Consider the following 18,234-nt stretch of genomic DNA (forward strand, 5'->3'; position numbering starts at 1 on the left):
ATTGAAAATCTTGTTAAGATTTGCTTTAAATTGAGATGTTAGGTTTAAAATCTTGAATGCAGAGTTTACATAAATGAATGAGAGAACCCTCTTTTTACCGGAACAATAAAAATTGACCCAGGTCAAGGGATTTTTTCTGAAAAGCATCTGAAACATATTAATTTGATCCTGCTTTGGAACTCTGGTTAGCGTTGTAGCCTTCCTATCAATTTGTTTATGTTAGTTTGATATAGTTTTGATATATCATATGTCAGATGGATGAGTAATGAAAATTTACCACTCCAAGGCACATTTTATAAAGTTATGCATGTCTTACTCCCTTATGAATGCTTAATTTATTTTCTTTGTCATTTGACTTTGAAGGATACCATCGATGTGTACGTCATAGAGCTGAATGGCATACGAATCCACGCTCCTCTCCATCGACTCGAGTCAGACACTGTCATGCCCGTGTATGCTATGGGACTGGGTGAATCGGAGACCCCGTTCACATTTGGTGATGCCATCGATGGCCTTCTGTTTGAATGGAGTGTGAGCAATGATGATGTTATTGAAGTGGAGCCAGTATTTGCTGAGGTAAGTGCATTAGATTAGAAGTGCTGAGCTGAAACAAATCATTGTTGGCATTGGCTGAATCTAAAACCATTTCCTGAAAGTTGTTAACATTTTCAATTCAATATCAAATCACATGCAGAGAAAAAAAAAGTCTTGTGTTATAAATCATTCAAATATCTTATAAAGTCCATTGATGACTAGAAACATGCAGAAACGGAGAGAGTTCGGATGAAATCAATAATACCTTTCACTTTTTTTCAATCATGGACTGATATTAGGAAAATTATGTATATTAGTATTACCTTAGAATTGGCTAACAGTATGTGAACTGAATGAAGGGGAGGTCTGGTGGGAGGTTTGGTTTGATAAAAGAGGTAGTCCAGATAAATCATGGCAGCAGGGATGGTGCTAGGGAAATTGTTAAAAGGGACAAGTGGTGCTGAAGATGAATGTATGTTTTTCCTTCATGAAAAAAAGGAGAGCTGTTGTGTAGTTACACAACCACTAGTTTATCCTTTTTCTTCTTTTGTCCCCCCCCCCCCTCGTGTCTGGATGAGCAAAGACAGACTATTAAGTGTACAATCATTCAGAACATCTTTCATATTTGTGATTTGCAGGATGGCATATACAGTGGAGCAGAGCACAACATAGCTATGAGGGTGAGAACATTAAATCCCGGTGAAGCCTCTCTAAGACTACAGGTATCCCTGACTCAACCAGGACGTAGACAGATCTACAGGGATCAAACACTCATGGATGAAATACAGATCCAGGTGAGTTGATCAAGACTAGTATATAAAAGATAATTATGGAGTAATGTCTCCTAATTGACAGATTTCATGACTTTGGAGAACAGGAAACATAATTCTGGTTAGCAATTCACACTGATAGATGTACAGAGATCAAGGTCCATCATGCGTATGGATTTATACCATGAAAGGTCTTGATTTCGGACCATACGAGCCTTGTTTTGCTAACACCTAAGAAGAACTTATATGAAATAAAGTGTAAGATTTTAAATACATTTTGGTTTAATGTAAATCAAAATAACAGGACAATTCATCTCTTAGTATCAATTTGCATGAAGTGTCTTTTTTTGTGTGTGTGACTGTACAACAATAAGTCCTGGTCAGGTCAATTTCCCATGTGTGGGACAAAATGTCTGCTTTATTTCAGCTAAAAAATAAACAAACAAAATTGAAAGTTAACCTTTTGATTATAGCACTAGATTTTTTAGATGATTCATGAATATTTGTTTTGTTTTGTTTAGTTTAGAAGCTCGAATGTATGTCTAACCATTGGGCAACTATCAGACAATTATTAATTTTACATTTTCATTGCTGTCGTTTTCATGAACTGGTCCCCATTTGATTTTCCTATGAAGGTGTTTGAGAGACTAGAGTTGATGCAGCCTGACTGTCCATGTCACAGCAGACTTCTGATGACACCTAACACACAAGCACCGATTAAAACTAACAGGTGAGAAGTCATCCTTAAGGACTGATATGGTGCACCAAACAACGCTTTTCATAGTGTTAGGACTGTGTTTAGACATAGCGATACAAATTATTCACTTATGTTGATGAACATGGCTATACGCTTGAAGTCTTCGAAAAAAAAGCGTCCATTACTCACAAAATATTGTTGATCATTGTTGCATCTTGTCTAAATGATGTAATTGATGTTGGTAAATACACCTTAAGTTCACAAAGTGCCTTAACTTACTGTTCAACTCCATTCTGTTCTGGATGCTCATTTGACATAATAATTATTTAATCTTATAATTTTAATTGACCCATGAGCAAATGAACTGACAGGATGCAATTCAGTAGGAGTTTAAAGTGATAATGGACAATCTAATTAAACTTATGGGTCTTACTTTGTACAGTTGAGTATCCATTTCTTTCTAGTAAGTTGTTTCGGAGACTTCAAGCTTTTGTCATTGGACTACTTTAATATTGATAATATGGCTTTTTCATTTTTCACCCAAAATTTGTAAAAACTAAACATTATACCTTTCATCAACCTTGCAGAGATGGGTCAGCCAGGATGTCATATCGTATCTTGACCACCTCTTGGGATGACTTCCTGACCGTTAACCAGATGGGTGTGGTCAAAGCCGGGCCAAAGGGAGGTCAAGCGTCTGTAGAGGTCACCGCATTTGAGAGCTTTGGAGTGAACCAGACAACAGTTGTTCATGTCTCGGTGAGAGTTCATTCTTTATATCCTTTTCAGTCGTAAAATGTAGGGGAAAGGATGCAAAATGGCCATTGCTCTCAATATTTTTGCAACTCTTCAATGAAGTGTGAACACCTTCATATATGTTCTTTTTCTTAACATTATGTCTTTTTGTCAATTTTTGTAAATTTGTAAGAAAGAACTATTTTAGAATATGGAGTAGTGTAAACATTTTAATGCAGAAATGAGACAATCTTTCAGTTTTGGAGTGTTCAAATAGGACTATGCAAATATTGGGAACTTAGATATTAGGTAACTCTTCTCAAACTGGATTAAACTCTCCTTTTTTCTTCATCATTTCTCATTGATTACTGTAGTATTTGCCTTGATGGACCAACCGGTAGGCAATTACTTAATAATATTAATTGTGTGAACTTTGATCGTGTTGTTTTTAGATCAAGCCTGTATCTTACATCGCTGTGCATTCTACCACCGGTCTAACAACATATGACAAGAGTCTACAAGTGTTTCCCATCGGTGTATCACCCTCCTTTGCTGTTCGTTTCTATGACAACATCGGTGAAAGATTTGACGCCACCAATGTTAAATTGGACTACAGACTCCATAGGTAAGATTAACTTTCTGGGAAATGTTTCATGAAATATTGTTTGCGAGTTTCACTTGCAAATTTTTTCTTAGCCAATCAGGTAGAAGGATGTCAGTAGCTTGTAACAGTTTTATCATAGAATGCACTCCTGCTCTGACCTAAAGTTATATTGATAGAGTGGGTAGGAAAGTTCACTTAGAATCTCAAATCTGTTGTTGCATATGATAATAGGTATCAACCTATTGGATAGATTGTTTATAAATCACATTGAGAGCTTAATCAAAATGGATCAATGTCGATTGGAACAACACAGAAAGGCTAGCAATGGAAGAATGTAATAATGATATATTGCCATGTATTACTGTGAATAAAAAACAATTTGAATTTAAGTGTCAAGTTCATTTTAAACTCTGATTTTTTGTTGGTTTGTAGATTTGACCGTCTTCAGTTGCAGTCTGGATCAGATAATAGTACATTTATTGGGCGATCAGCACACATGGGAACCACTATCCTCAAGGTAAATATTTCTTCACTTTATGGGTGCTACTGCCAGTGACTGTCTCGTGAGAGTTGTTGGCACTGACAAGTTGATCATTGTAATTGGAAATCATTTCTCCATTAGAAGTCTTCCGCATAGACTCCTTATCAACCAAAAGCAAGGAATATAGTTGGATCAGACAAGTTGTCAGACAACAAATGTTCATGAAATTTGCTCCCAGGAGTATTGCTTATTAAAGAGTTTATTGGTGTAACTGGAGATTATTTTGACATCTTTGGACATTGGCAGCCAGTACGGTTGAGTCCTTATCATTCTGTTCTATTATGTACAGGTATTTGACAGTGATTTTAAAGACTTTCTCTCTAAACTACTCATTTCACTGCAAATGCTAGAGTTTGGCTTCAGTAAAAGTGTATCTTTGCATTATTAAATCTCCACTTGAAGTCTTTTGAGGTCCTCCATGCTGACTCTATCCATCTTTGTTCTTGATGTGTACAGGTGTGGGACAGTGAGAGTCCATGGATTGATGATTATGTTGGTATCCCGGTAGGCAGTGTGGTCCAGCCTGATCAAGGTCTGGTTGTAGGTGATATTGTCTGTTTGAGATCACCTCTACTCTCGTCAGAAGGTATGTGTATATGTACTGTCGTACAAATAAATCTAGTTTTCTTCGTAACATTATTAATCAACTATATGTCATGCAGTGCATGCAGCGGAAATGGCACTACCAAGGTGTCAACATTTGACTTGTCCAGGCTGAAAAATCTGATTTCATTTATGTTAGATGTATGTATGTATTGGAGAGATGATGCAGCAATTTCTGTGATAACATAAATGCACAAGAGATTGTGGTTATATTCAAGACCCCAAATCTTTGGTTCGTACAGATCAAAATGGCTTGTTACTTATATTCATGTCAATAATGAATATAATTTAAATGTTGATTTGTTCAAACAGGTCAAAGTGGGTCATGGAGCTCATCTGAAAACAGCATTCTCAAAGTTCATAGGTCAAGTGGTGTTGCCATGGCGCTGACCCCTGGTACTGTAACCTTGACCCAGCAGCTGACTCCTAATCTTGCAACAACAGCTCAGGTATGTCCAACTTTCTGTCTGACCTTAAAGGTAGGGCTGGGTCAAATCGGCTAAACGCCGTTCAAACAACTGTTATAAGCAGAAATATCTTCCTATTTTGACAACCGTTTGACCGTATTGATTTAGAAGTTTGAACTATACAAAGATGGCCTTCAATATACAGAAGGTTGTCTATCATAAAGCACTATTATACAGATACATGTATGTCTTCAAGTTGCCCCTGAAGGTGGTCATTGATGTCTGGGTTTTCAAACTCTGTGGAATCGTCTTCCACATTGTCGGCTCCTCATGAGTGAAGGCCCGTTCCCCCCATGATTTCTTAAAAACTAGAACATGTAAAAGATAAGTTTAGGATCTTAAGTTTTGTCAGGGTTGGTTATTGTGAGTATGCTGTGAGAAAGCTGATGATGTAATCTCCCCACTTTTCTCGTTCTTGAGCACCCTTTGATATTAAAGTTGTGTAATTTCAGTAATAATTCTAAATTAGCTTGTACTAATAATGAATTAGTGATACAACATATATCTGGTGAGGGCATATTTTTCAGGCTTGTTCAAATAAACCTCGCTGAAAGGTCAGTGTTAAAATTGGCAGCTCTGTAACATCATTGCCATTTATGCACTTCCAATCTTTGTGAATGTGTTTGTTCTCCAACAGGTTTCTGTTGGTACTATTCTGAGAATCACGCTAGATGGTCATGATGTTTCTACTCTCTCAACGGTACCCAAAGAGGGCAGCATTCGTGTTCCTGTCAAGCTGAATGGTGTTTCTAGTATCCAAGGTAACATACACTGTATATCTGCAATAAGAATAATTTCTGACTTAATTGATATCAGGCTTTTTGTGTGTCATTTGTATTTGCTTGTATTGTAAAAGTTCAAGTTGTGTTTGCCAAATGCTATGCAAAAATAAAAGATAAGTAGAAACCAAACGTGCTTTCCAAGCAGTACAAGATTGATGTACCGTCATTATCAATGTTGAAAATGATAAGCTCTTAAAGTCTGCCAGCCTCCTTTAATGGAAAGAAGATTGCAATTTAATGACACCAGACTCTGAAAATCAATAGAAATTTCGGTAACATAGCTGCACTGACCGTATCAAATTACATCACAGACATTCCTTTGCCCGATTAAACCAAATTTGACTCATGGAGATGAGAAAATTATTTTATCATATTAGGCAAGGAGAAGAATGTACATCACCTCTATTTGTAAAACATCAATCTCATCCAAATCTTGTTAATTGATAACCTCCCTTTAGATGTCACATTTCGGATGATATCTAATTCTAGTTTACAATTTACTATGTGTCTTAAATTTCACTAGCTGATATCACGTAATACATACAAACCTGATAAAGCTTAACAATTTTTAGCATGTTTTTTTTTAGCAAGAGTAAAGTATTCACTTCTTTACCACCATCTTTTGATTCTAGGCGAAAACTGTTCCTTTGAGAAGCATGCTTGGATATTTGAATCAGTGACTCCACCCTTCCAATGCACCCTTCACTTTGCCGATAAGAACTCACCTGTAACCCCCTCGGAGCTCTTCCAAGTCTCAGCAGGATTCGATGCAAGTCAAGGTAATACACACTAATGTCTGAATGTGATAATGAATGTGATGTCTAGGACCCACAACAGAAAGTTCATTTTAAAAATGGATGTGTATGACAATCACTTATATCTATTTTTGTTTTAGGTGATTGTTGTATTAAGGGCAGAGCTGTGAATTTCACCCCTTGTATCTCATATTACCTTTCAAGGATACATTGGTTGATTCAATGAGGGATGGGGATCCTTGTGGCGGCATGTTCTTTGTTGTTGAGAATTTGATGGAATATATGAAGAGAAGAAATCAGATAATAAGACTTCCAGAGGTCAGCTACCTTTTCAAAATCCATCAGGTTCATTTAATTTTTCTCTCCAATAAATGCACACCCGAAGAACAAAAGTATTATGTATGGTTGAAAAAAATGGGGAACTAAAACAAAAAAACTGCTAGATATTTCATTCCATTTGTTAAAAAAAGGTTTTGTTAGTTTTGGTATTTACAGTGAAACAAAACATACACATAAACATATTTATCTAAATGCGAATGAAAGTTATAGAACATTGAAAGGCCAATGCTTGCAAGCAGGCATTAATGGAAAATAAATGGGGAGATTATTCCATGCTCTTGGAGCAGTGACCAAAGCTTTTTTTTTAATTAAAAAAAGTCTCATAAAACATTTTCCTCTTTGATTATCAGGTCAATATTACTGCTCCATCAGTCAGCTGAAGACGAGACACACCCCAACCTTCCTAAGCACCATGGATACGACCCTTACACTGACCGCTCGTCTTCTCAGCATCCCAGGTCAACGTCAGGTCATCTCCGAGCAGCATTCGTTCAAGTTCCTTCCTGCGTACTCTTGCCAACAGTCTGGGCTCACTCTAACCCTTGCTTCCCGTAGAGAGGATATCACGGTAGAAGGAATACCGGCCGTCATGGATAACTTACAGGTATATTTACACCATGTTCTTTATTTGCCTTTTGTCTTACAAAAACATTTTTATTTGCTTCTCTGTGCATACTGGAGAGTTTAAGAATTAGTAAACAACAAAACAACCAGTACAGGATAGATAGGTTGGCATTAGAGATTCTATAAAGTGCATGTAAAGTTTAATCAAGCTTCATTCCCCTTTTTGAATACCACTCCGTGTATCATTTCCTATAAAGAGAAAAATGGTTTGATATAAGAGCAATAACCAACATCTTTTTGTGACCTCTTTGTTTGAATGGACTTGTTACTGTTTTTGAAGAGTCAAATGCATAAAAGTGCTGTGACATTCCTCTGTCCTTTCTTGTATTCTACAGGCCTCTACCAATGACACTGACATCATTGCCCTAGGCAAGCCAGGCTATGCAGGTAGAACACTCAAGAAGTTCCCTGTAGCCCTTGTGGACTCCTCACTCGCACAGTATGGACCAGCTATCCTGCACACAACTGTAGAACTGTCCAACACGGTTACAGGACAGCGTACTGTGGTCCCTATTAAGATCAATCTTGTTCCTGTGAAACCTATGAGTGCTACAGCAGGTAAGATATACATCACTTCTGTTCATCCCCCCCCCCATCTCATTCTCCTCTATAGATAGATTCCTTGTATGTTAGCTCTTACATACCTGCAAATTGTTTTTAAAATAACTTACTTCCAATAGATAAGAAAAAAAATTATTGAAACAGATTGTTGTTTCTTTACCACATAAAGTACAAGCTAATATAAGAAGAATCCTGAAAATATATTTTTATTATTATGAATGAAATATGCAAATTTGTCAAATTTTATTCTTTTGCAGATGTCATCTTTATGATCTAATTTAAAGGTTTCCACCAAAAAAATTGCGAAAGCCAAATTTTTCCTTATGTATTTCTTTGTTTGGCGAATTTCTTATGTATTTCTTTGTTTTTCATCTTTTGTGTTTCATTGTTTTTTCAATGGAAATTATTACAGACCATTTGAAAACTAAATTAAACCCTAAATTAATTGAGCAGACCAATTAGAACGAATAATGATCACCCTTTTATGAATTTCATCTCTCATAGACTTTGTACACAAAGTATAAAAATCAGCCATTTTCGGCATGACATTGCATCATGAAGTCATGTGACATCCTGATGGTATACCCATTTGTCGTGAATTTAGTCTCAAACGTTGCACGAGACTTCAAAGAAAAAAGTCATAAAATTTTGCAGCGCTATCTTTTTGCTTTATAGGATTTATAGAAAGACATAAGCATATGAAGTGTTATTCAACTTGTGCAGTAATGGAAATGCAGTCCATTATTACAGAGATGCCAACCCTCCTGATTTTATCGGGAGGCTCCCGAAATTCATCCCAACTCCCGCCCTTACGATTACCATCCTTATCCTCCCGAAATTACGATTTTTTTGCATTAATCAAATTGGATTGGAAGGACATGTAATGATGTATTGTCTGCTAACTTTAGCATGTAGTAACTCCATTACGTTCGCTGCTACTAAATTCTGTGTGAAAAGTAGACAAATATGGTGCAGCGAAAAGCTGGTGCATGTGATATGCCCAACGGGAATCCACTGTGCACCAGGCCGGTAGGCCCGGCTAGCTTCGCGAGGCGTGTGCGCTCACGGCCACTGGATTTGTCGAGTCGTGCGGTGGAATATCGGTGTGTGATTTCGGCGTATTGATGGGTTGATATTGACACGAAATGGCGGAAAATCAACAAAAGAAGACCAAGAAATGGTCTCAGAAGTATAAGACTGAATACAGTCTCCAGTACCCGTGTGTTCGGAAGTCGGAAAGAGGAATTTACCATGCATTTTGCACAATTTGCAGCGTGGACATTTCAGTTGAGCAGGGAGGTTGTGATGATAATTCGGAAGCACTTAACGTTCGGGAGCAAACGGCATAGGCCTATGGACATTGCGATGACAAGATCTTCGAGCTCCACTAGTAGTACCCTGCTATCTTTATTTCACCAAGCAAGGGACCAGCGCTGAGCTTTTCTTTACTGGATTTATAGTGGAACATAACCTGCCTATAGCCGATAGTGATAATTCATCCTTATTATTGTTGTTGAACAGGTACTTCTTTTGTCCCCTCATTTTTTATTTACATGTGAAAATGCATATTTGATATTTTTAATGTTAAAAAAGTGGGAACAATGTTTATTTCAAAACATGTGAAATGCACCAAAATCAGGGTCAGATTGCACCAGAGAGCATCTAGAAACCCCGGCCGCAAGGGTCGAGCGCTCCGCGCTCGAGATGTGCGCTATGCGCACATAATTCGGTGGCGGTTGCAAATCCTCCCTAATTCTGATTTCCAAAAGTTGGCATCTCTGTTATTATGGTCAAAAATTGTTACTCACTGTGATGAAAGTAATATTCTACCTTTAGCCCTTTATTGGGGAGGGGGCATCATACATGATTCATTGTATTTTACAATTTTTTTCTTATTTTTTCAGAAGAAGCCACAGTAACTGGTTGGTCTACTGTACTTCATCTGTTCCTTCAGCATTATCAAACATGGCTCTTCTTCCTAATCTTCATACTAGCTGTAGCAGGAATGGTGCTTATATGTAAGTCAAATCAAACAGCCCTTTCGCATGGTAAAAAACATCGTAATTTCAAGTGATGATTCCAGTGAAAAATATGGCTAATGACAAATAATTAGCACGTGTGAAACCTAACTAGAACATGATTAGAATCACGAACGCTAATCACAGTCACGATAACAATATTTAGCAATCATCATTACAACGATGATTTAAGATTCATGTGTGAAAAGGCTCAAAGTCTCTTTTATTATGAGAAAAATATTCCTAAAAGAATCAGATGATTTTGGAACTTAATGTACAGCATCATCACAGTTATTCCTCCTATTAGTTTCAAGTTTCTTTTTAAAGTTTTAATTGTATAAATTTCTAAATGCATGAGCTGGAAACAAGTGTTCAAATGTTCTCAGAAACTTGGAATATGCAAAATGTATTTTATCATTGAGGAGAATAAATAGAAAAATTTACACTTGTTTGTATTTTTCTTGGATCCTTTCATGTTTTGACCATTATTTGACCATTATTTGACCATTATTTTCCAGTAAGAACATTATCCAAATCAAATTATAAAAAAGTACCACGTTCTCCCTGGATCACACGGTCTCTACTTAAATCAATAAACAAGAAAAATAAACTATACTATAAATATAAATCTACAGGCACAGATAACGCTAAATCTAAATATTCAATTTATAGAAATACCCTAACATCAGTGCTGAGACAAGCCAAAAGAAACTATTTTTTCTCTTTATTTGAAACTCATAAAAAAGATACAAGGTCAACTTGGAAAGTGATTAATCAAGTTTTTAAGAAGGAAGGATCAAAAAAGAATATTAATAGGATCGTCGACCAAAACAAGGAAATTACAGATGATGCAGACATTGCCGAAGCATTCAATTCTTTCTTTGTAAACATTGGCCCAAATTTGGCTAATGCTATACCTAATAGTAACAAACCCTTTCATTCTTTTTTGCCAAACCGTAATCCTCGTACCATATTCTTTTCACCCGTTTCCGAGCACGAAATTATAGAAATAGTTAAAAATCTACCGGCGAAAAAAAGTTCTGGTTATGATGGTATTTCTTATGATTTTCTCATTAAAATTATTGATGAAATTGTGATGCCCTTGACGCACGTATACAATCTTTCTTTACAGTGTGGCATTGTCCCTAATAAGATGAAGGTTGTTAAAGTTATACCTATCCATAAAAAGGGTTCAGAGGATGAATTGGGTAACTATCGCCCTATTTCACTACTGACTACTTTCTCCAAGATTTTAGAAAAAACAGTATATTCTCGTACAATAAAATTTCTTATGAATTGTAATATTTTTATTAATTCACAATTTGGCTTTCGTAAAAAGCATTCAACAGTTCATGCAATAATGTTATTAATCGATAAAGTTACCAAGGCAATTGATAACAAATCTCATGTTGCTGGTATTTTTCTGGACTTCTCCAAGGCCTTTGACACGATCAACCATGAAATACTTTTATACAAGCTTTCTCATTATGGGATTCGTGGAAAGGCCTTGGAGTGGTTCAGAAGTTACCTTATAAACAGAACTCAATTTGTGGTCATTAATAACTCCGATTCTCAGATACAGCAAATTTCATGTGGCGTGCCTCAGGGTTCCCTTTTGGGTCCATTGCTATTTATTTTATACATCAATGATTTCCAAAACTCATCCTCTTTATTATCATTTCTTCTTTTCGCAGATGACACGAGCTTATTTTTTACACACAGCAATCCTCAAATCCTTCTTGAAAGACTAAATGTTGAATTATGCTCTGTGTGTGATTGGATACAAGCTAATAAGTTATCCCTAAATTTTAAAAAGACACATTATATGGTTTTTAGCAACTCATTACACACATTGCCAGGTCTTGTTTATATGAATGGTAATGTTTTAGAACAAATTGAATCAACAAAATTTCTTGGTATCTTTATTGATTGTAAATTATCATGGAAAGTTCACATTGATCACCTTCGTAAGTTGCTCTCAAGAAATGTTGGAGTCATAAATAAACTTAAGCCTCATTTTCCGCATCACATTTTGAAACTATTGTATTCCACTTTATTGTTACCATATCTGAATAATGGAATTTTAGCCTGGGGAAATGCCTCTAAGACAAAACTTGAATCCATACTTAAAATTCAAAAAAGAGCCGTGAGGATAATTTCTTCTTCTGACTTTCTGGCTCATACTAATCCGCTATTTTATTCAAACAAGTTATTGAAAGTAACCGATTTATATTATTATTTTGTTGGTATATTTATGTATCAGCTAAATAAACAGGAATTACCAAGTGTATTCTCTGATTTGCTTGTTCAAAATCAAGAAATCCATTCTTACCCAACTCGACAAGTACACAATTTCCACATTTCCCCAGTGCGCACTGTTCTTGCCCTTAAATCATTTGCTTTTACAGGGCCTTCCTTTTGGAATAATTTAAACACTCATATAATTCAGGCGCCCTCTCTATATTCTTTTAAATGTAGGCTGAAAACATTTCTTTTACAGTCGTATGCTAGCGGTTAAGCGCCTTGCTCGAGTGACTATCTTGTAGATCTCTTTATAATGTATTGAGTATTTTCATTTTATTAATGTCGCTTCATTGCGTTAGGAGTTTTTAATCCTTTATCATTTTCTTCTGGGAACCTATATGTTTACAAGCTTTGCTTTTTAATAGGTTCCTCATATTTCACGTAATTGTATTTTCTTGTTAAATACTACAACTATGTATTTTTTGTCATCATGTATTCATAATTGTGTTCAAGATGTATGTTTTTGTGGAATGTGAAACAATAAATCAAAATCAAAATCAAATGTAATTCAAGTGTTATTCTTTACATTCAGGCTTCAATGCATTTTAAGATTCTATTCATTGAAATTGTATGTTTCCTTGGCAAACGTGACCCTAACTTTGCATGAAATGTTTTATTTGATACTTTCAGGCTACCATGTCTTCCTGGCTCCTCGATACTACGTAGCAAGTTCTGGATCAGGAGCTTTCCTCCACAGTCCATTGCATCGCTCACCGGCACCACCACCATACTTTGAACAATCACCAGGTAAGAAAACCCATCAGACATTCCCTCTTATTGCAATCATTACTTGATTTGGCAATGAAAGCAACAATAAGTAAAAAAAACATTTGTTGGGACAGTGAAAATAGCAAGTGTATATGCTTTAATTTTTAGAGTCCTTGACTCCTTTGAAAAAAAAGGACATCTGATTTAGAATTCTTGCCTTAACCCAATTTAGGCCGGGGTAGCGCGATATTTTTGCTGACTTTTTACTTTCAAGTCTTGTGCAACTTCTGAGACCAATTTTGCGTAATGTAATGTAAGTGCATGTCAGACCAAAAATTGCTCAAAAATGTGATTTCGTGTACCAAGTCAATGTAAATTGTGTTTTCAACCAAAATCATAAATGTATGATTATTTTTAGCTCTGCTGGTCTAAATGTATGTATTTAATGCTGTTTATGATCTTAGAAGAGTCCCCAATGAATTTCATTGAAAGAACAATGAAAAACAAATTGTCCAAAAAACAATGAAATACATAAGGAACTGCAAAAAAACAATATAATACATAAGAAATTAATCTGATATCACAATTTTTTCATGTAAACTTGCTAAGAACACCACAAAGAGTTTCTATGCCAAAAATTAGAACATTTGGAACTTAATTTATGGAGTTATAGGAAAAAGTATGAAATCTCATACTAATTACGCATAAATTAGCATTATTACATTGTAGCAATTTGCATGAAATAAATTACTATACAATTTTGTAGATTATATCCCAGACAACCTGCGTGCTAATTTTCGGCGCAATCGCATGGTCAACGGCCGAGATCTCAAGGGGGGCCTAGGAGGCCCCCCCGCCATATGAACTCCCAAAATACCCTGGCTAGATAGGGTTAATTATGGAGAAAAAGTGAAATACAAAGTTGGCACAATTTAACATGTCTCATGAGTGGTGTTTTGAGTGTATTGGAAAGGTTTCTTTGGGTAATGAAAAATCAGAAGTACAACTGATGTAGTTGTTCATTGATTCCAGGCTAACATATTCTACACCTAGTCTAATCTTCCTTTCACGTTTATCTTTTCTTTTGTTAGCCACTATGTTTTCTATTGTCATTCAGTCTAACTCATCTTGCTTATATTTATTTTTAGGTTTCTTTTGACAGATAACTCTCACATCAGGTTTTAATGTTAATTTCTGTTATTTTGTTCATATTCTTCTTTGTTTTCCTCCTCTCTGTTCTCCAGAGTTTACTAATCCATATTTGCCTCGTAAAACCCAGGGGAGTTACCCAGCAGAAAGATCTAAATCTTCACCAACACAATGGGGGTCTTCACAGAATAATTCCCATGAAGGTCCATTGAGTTTTACATTTTTTTTCATGCAACCCTCTTATCTGCAATTTGCTTATTAGATTTCTAACAAAAAAAAAAACAACAGCATGCAAGTTTACCCTCATCTGTTCAAAGCCATTTTATTCAATTCAATATATCCATTTATAATCCATAGAGTGTATAAAAAAAATTAAGTGCCATGTGTATGAGTAGATTAGATTGATTGTATATGGCTTTATTAAAAGTATAGAAGTACTGCATAGTTTGCTGTTTTCTTCTTGATTAAAACAAGCGTTTAATTAATTCTGCTGCAGGCCTTAATTTTGAAATATAATTAGGGCCGTGTCATAAACCTTTATTAATCGTTGATAACCAATGTAAGCATTATACAATTTTCTATGTTGGTAACAATTGGACTTTTGGAGGGAAGAAGAAATCCATCCCTCCAAATTTACTTTCACATTTCTCTCCTGTCCTTGTCCACAATTCCTTTGAAAGTAGTTAGTAAAATACATTGAAAAGTCTAGATTTCCATAGATGCTAAACAGCAAACATCTTGATATACATTGGGTTAGGGTCATAATCTCAAGACACCCTACTATAATTTCATTTTGAAGAGGTGTAAAAATACATACTCCACACATTGAAAATAATTATTAATTATTAATATTCACCTTGTTCAATTAAAAAATAATAAATGATTTTCTTATTATATGGGCATAGTAAGGAAAGAGAAAGCTGGTATGAATGAAAGTAGATTAACTGAAGCCATACATCTTAATCTTGATTGCATACTGGGTTTTTTTGCATTTTTTATTGGTGTTTTTGGTCATGTTTTTGTCTCACCTGCATAGCAGAGTGAGACTATAGGCGCCGCTTTTCCGACGGCGGCGGCGTCAACATCAAATCTTAACCAAAGGTTAAGTTTTTGAAATGACAGCACAACTTAGAAAGTATGTGGACCTAGTTTATGAAACTTGGTTAATAAGGTTAATCAAGTATTACTGAACATCCTGCCTGAGTTTCATGTCACATGACCAAGGTCAAAGGTCATTTAGGATCAATTAACTTAGACCATGTTGGGGGAATCAACATCAAAATCTTTACCTAGGGTTAAGTTTTTGAAATGTTATCATAACTTAGAAAATATATGGACCTAATCGCTAGAGGGTATTCATTTGTCTCGCAATCTACTATGGTCAACAAGGAAATTCGTGATCACTCTCGCAAAAAGTGTTCACTGGCTTTCTAGGAAATTCAAGTTCACTTGATAAAGAGTTGCAGCGGCACTCGAAAGCTCGTGAACTTGTAAGCTAGTGAACACTTTTTGCGAGAGTGATCACGAATTTCCTTGTTGACCATAGTAGATTGCGAGACAAATGAATACCCTCTAGCGATTATTTCAATCCGCAATAATGAACCTAGTTAGAATATGGACCTAGTTCGTGAAACTTGGACATAATGGTTATCAAGTATCACTGAACATCTTGTGCAAGTTTCAGGTCACATGATCAAGGTCAAAGGTCATTTAGGGTCAATGAACTTTCCCCAAATTGGGGGTATTTGTTGAATTACCATCATAACTTTGAAAGTATGTTGGTCTAGTTCATAAAACTTGGACATAAGAGTAATCAAGTATCACTGAACATCCTGTGCGCATTTTGGGTCACATGACCAAGGTCAAAGGTCAATGAACTTTGGCCGAATCGGGGGTATCTGTTGAATTACCATCATAACTTTGAAAGTTTATGGATCTGATTCATGAAACTTGGACATAATAGTAATCAAGTATCACTGAACATCCTGTGCGAGTTTCAGGTCACATGATCAAGGTCAAAGGTCATGTGAGGTCAATGAACTTTGGCCACGTTGGGGGTATTTGTTGAATTACCATCATATCTCTGTAAGTGTATTGGTCTAGTTCATAAAACGTGGAAATAAGAGTAACCAAGTATCACTGAACATCTTTTGCGAGTTATAGTAGTTTTTTAAAGTCAGCACTGCTGCTATATTGAATTGCGTGATGCAGGTGAGACTGCCAGAGGCATTCCACTTGTTTTATTGTAGTGGTGCTATGTTTATTCCAATTTTTAGTCTTGCATGGTGATCAAATGTGGCCCTTTTACATTTATTTAGCCATATTTTGCCAGGATTTCTTTTTTGTTGTCTTTCTTGTTGAGAATTATACCATGAACCACTCCCTGTTTGTATAATTCATGCATCTGTTGATTTTAATTACACACCTTTGCATTCAATTATTGTCTGTTTGACTCATTCTCCTTATTAACAATTTGCTTCATTTCGCCAACATACATGCATTATGCTGTCAAAAGTATACCTAGTCAAATACATTACTTGGTAAGGTGTATGTAGTAATATAGGGTCATTCCATCTGGATTCAACCAGTGGTTGCACCTGACCGTCTCAGAATTCGTTGTAATTTGGTATACATAAAATTCACCATGGCCCAAGCACAAAACAAAAAAAATTAGTCCAATCGGTCCTTGTTATGACAAAAATGGGCGTGACCTTCAACTTTCAATGGCAACTGCATCGTTACGTGTTGACCAATTTTCATGAAACTGGTACCATTTGATAGGAAATTCAGAGAGGAATCCAAAACATGCATCGAATAATGTATTGGAGCAATTTATAAGGTCATGACCTTTGACCTTAACTTTGACCTTGAGTTTGACCCCCGGACAAATAATTTTTTTACTTGATTTTTGTGTATGTTAATTATTGGTATGATATTGACAAAATATGTTAAAATCAATGATGATATTTTATTTCTTCACCTTTAAAAACTCTTCCAAAGATACCATGAAATTTCACTCTAGTCCCACACACTGATATTCATGTTAGTAAAGTGTTTACCAGTTACATGATTTCTTCCAATCTTAAGTTACAGTATGCAAGCACATGAAAAGAAATTAAGCTTAATCAGTTCACAAATAAAAGATTAAACCTTTATGCTCATGAATTGGTATCTGTTTAGGTATTTTGATGTCCATCAATATATATTCATTTTGATGTTTGGCAATATATATGATATATATTCATGGTAGTAAAGTCTTTACTTTTATCATCAAAATATATACATGTATGTATATGATATATATTGCTGAATCATAAAATGCCTAAACAGATACCTATTCATGAGCATAAAGGTTTAATCTTTTATTTGTAAACTGATTAAGCTTAATTTCTTTTCATGTGTTTGCATGCTGTAACTTAAGATTGGAAGAAATCATGTAACTTGTGAACACTTTACTAACATGAATATCAGTGTGTGGGACTAGAGTGAAATTTCATGGTATCTTTGGAAGAGTTTTTAAAGGTGAAGAAATAAAATATCATCATTGATTTTAACATATTTTGTCAATATCATACCAATAATTAACATACACGAAAATCAAGTAAAAAAATTATTTGTCCGGGGGTCAAACTCAAGGTCAAAGTTAAGGTCAAAGGTCATGACCTTATAAATTGCTCCAATACATTATTCGATGCATGTTTTGGATTCCTCTCTGAATTTCCTATCAAATGGTACCAGTTTCATGAAAATTGGTCAACACGTAACAACGCAGTGGCCATTGAAAGTTGAAGGTCACGCCCATTTTTGTCAAAACAAGGAGAAAAGGACGGGCCGTAGCGCGAGAACCGACGGACCGATTGGACTAATTTTTTTTGTTTTGTGCTTGGGCCATGGTGAATTTTATGTATACCAAATTACAACGAATTCTGAGACGGTCGGGTGCAAAATTGCACATTCATTGGGTGAATTGGCATGGAATGACCCTATAATAATAAAATGCTGTCCTTGCAATATGGTTTATGTACAGTATGTAATGATTCCAA

General features: G+C 35.6%; 1 protein-coding gene across 2 annotated transcripts in view; it reads left to right on the forward strand.

Annotated features, from left to right (window-relative positions):
* Nucleotides 1-18,234, forward strand: part of LOC121418951 (nuclear pore membrane glycoprotein 210-like) — a 41,234-nt gene that overhangs the window by 21,293 nt on the left and 1,707 nt on the right. Inside the window, exons 28-41 of one of the 2 annotated variants that reach the window (XM_041613185.1) lie at nt 364-576; nt 1,173-1,328; nt 1,940-2,034; nt 2,589-2,760; nt 3,189-3,361; nt 3,773-3,857; nt 4,338-4,467; nt 4,797-4,933; nt 5,589-5,712; nt 6,366-6,512; nt 7,178-7,431; nt 7,787-8,009; nt 9,917-10,030; nt 12,965-13,081. In XM_041613185.1, the coding sequence (XP_041469119.1) occupies nt 364-576; nt 1,173-1,328; nt 1,940-2,034; nt 2,589-2,760; nt 3,189-3,361; nt 3,773-3,857; nt 4,338-4,467; nt 4,797-4,933; nt 5,589-5,712; nt 6,366-6,512; nt 7,178-7,431; nt 7,787-8,009; nt 9,917-10,030; nt 12,965-13,081 (2,140 nt within the window). The remainder of the gene's footprint in view (nt 1-363; nt 577-1,172; nt 1,329-1,939; nt 2,035-2,588; nt 2,761-3,188; nt 3,362-3,772; nt 3,858-4,337; nt 4,468-4,796; nt 4,934-5,588; nt 5,713-6,365; nt 6,513-7,177; nt 7,432-7,786; nt 8,010-9,916; nt 10,031-12,964; nt 13,082-18,234) is intronic. The other variant, XM_041613186.1, reaches the window with a different exon arrangement.

This window comes from Lytechinus variegatus, chromosome 7, assembly GCF_018143015.1.
Source record: "Lytechinus variegatus isolate NC3 chromosome 7, Lvar_3.0, whole genome shotgun sequence".
Taxonomy (NCBI): Eukaryota; Metazoa; Echinodermata; class Echinoidea; order Temnopleuroida; family Toxopneustidae; genus Lytechinus; species Lytechinus variegatus.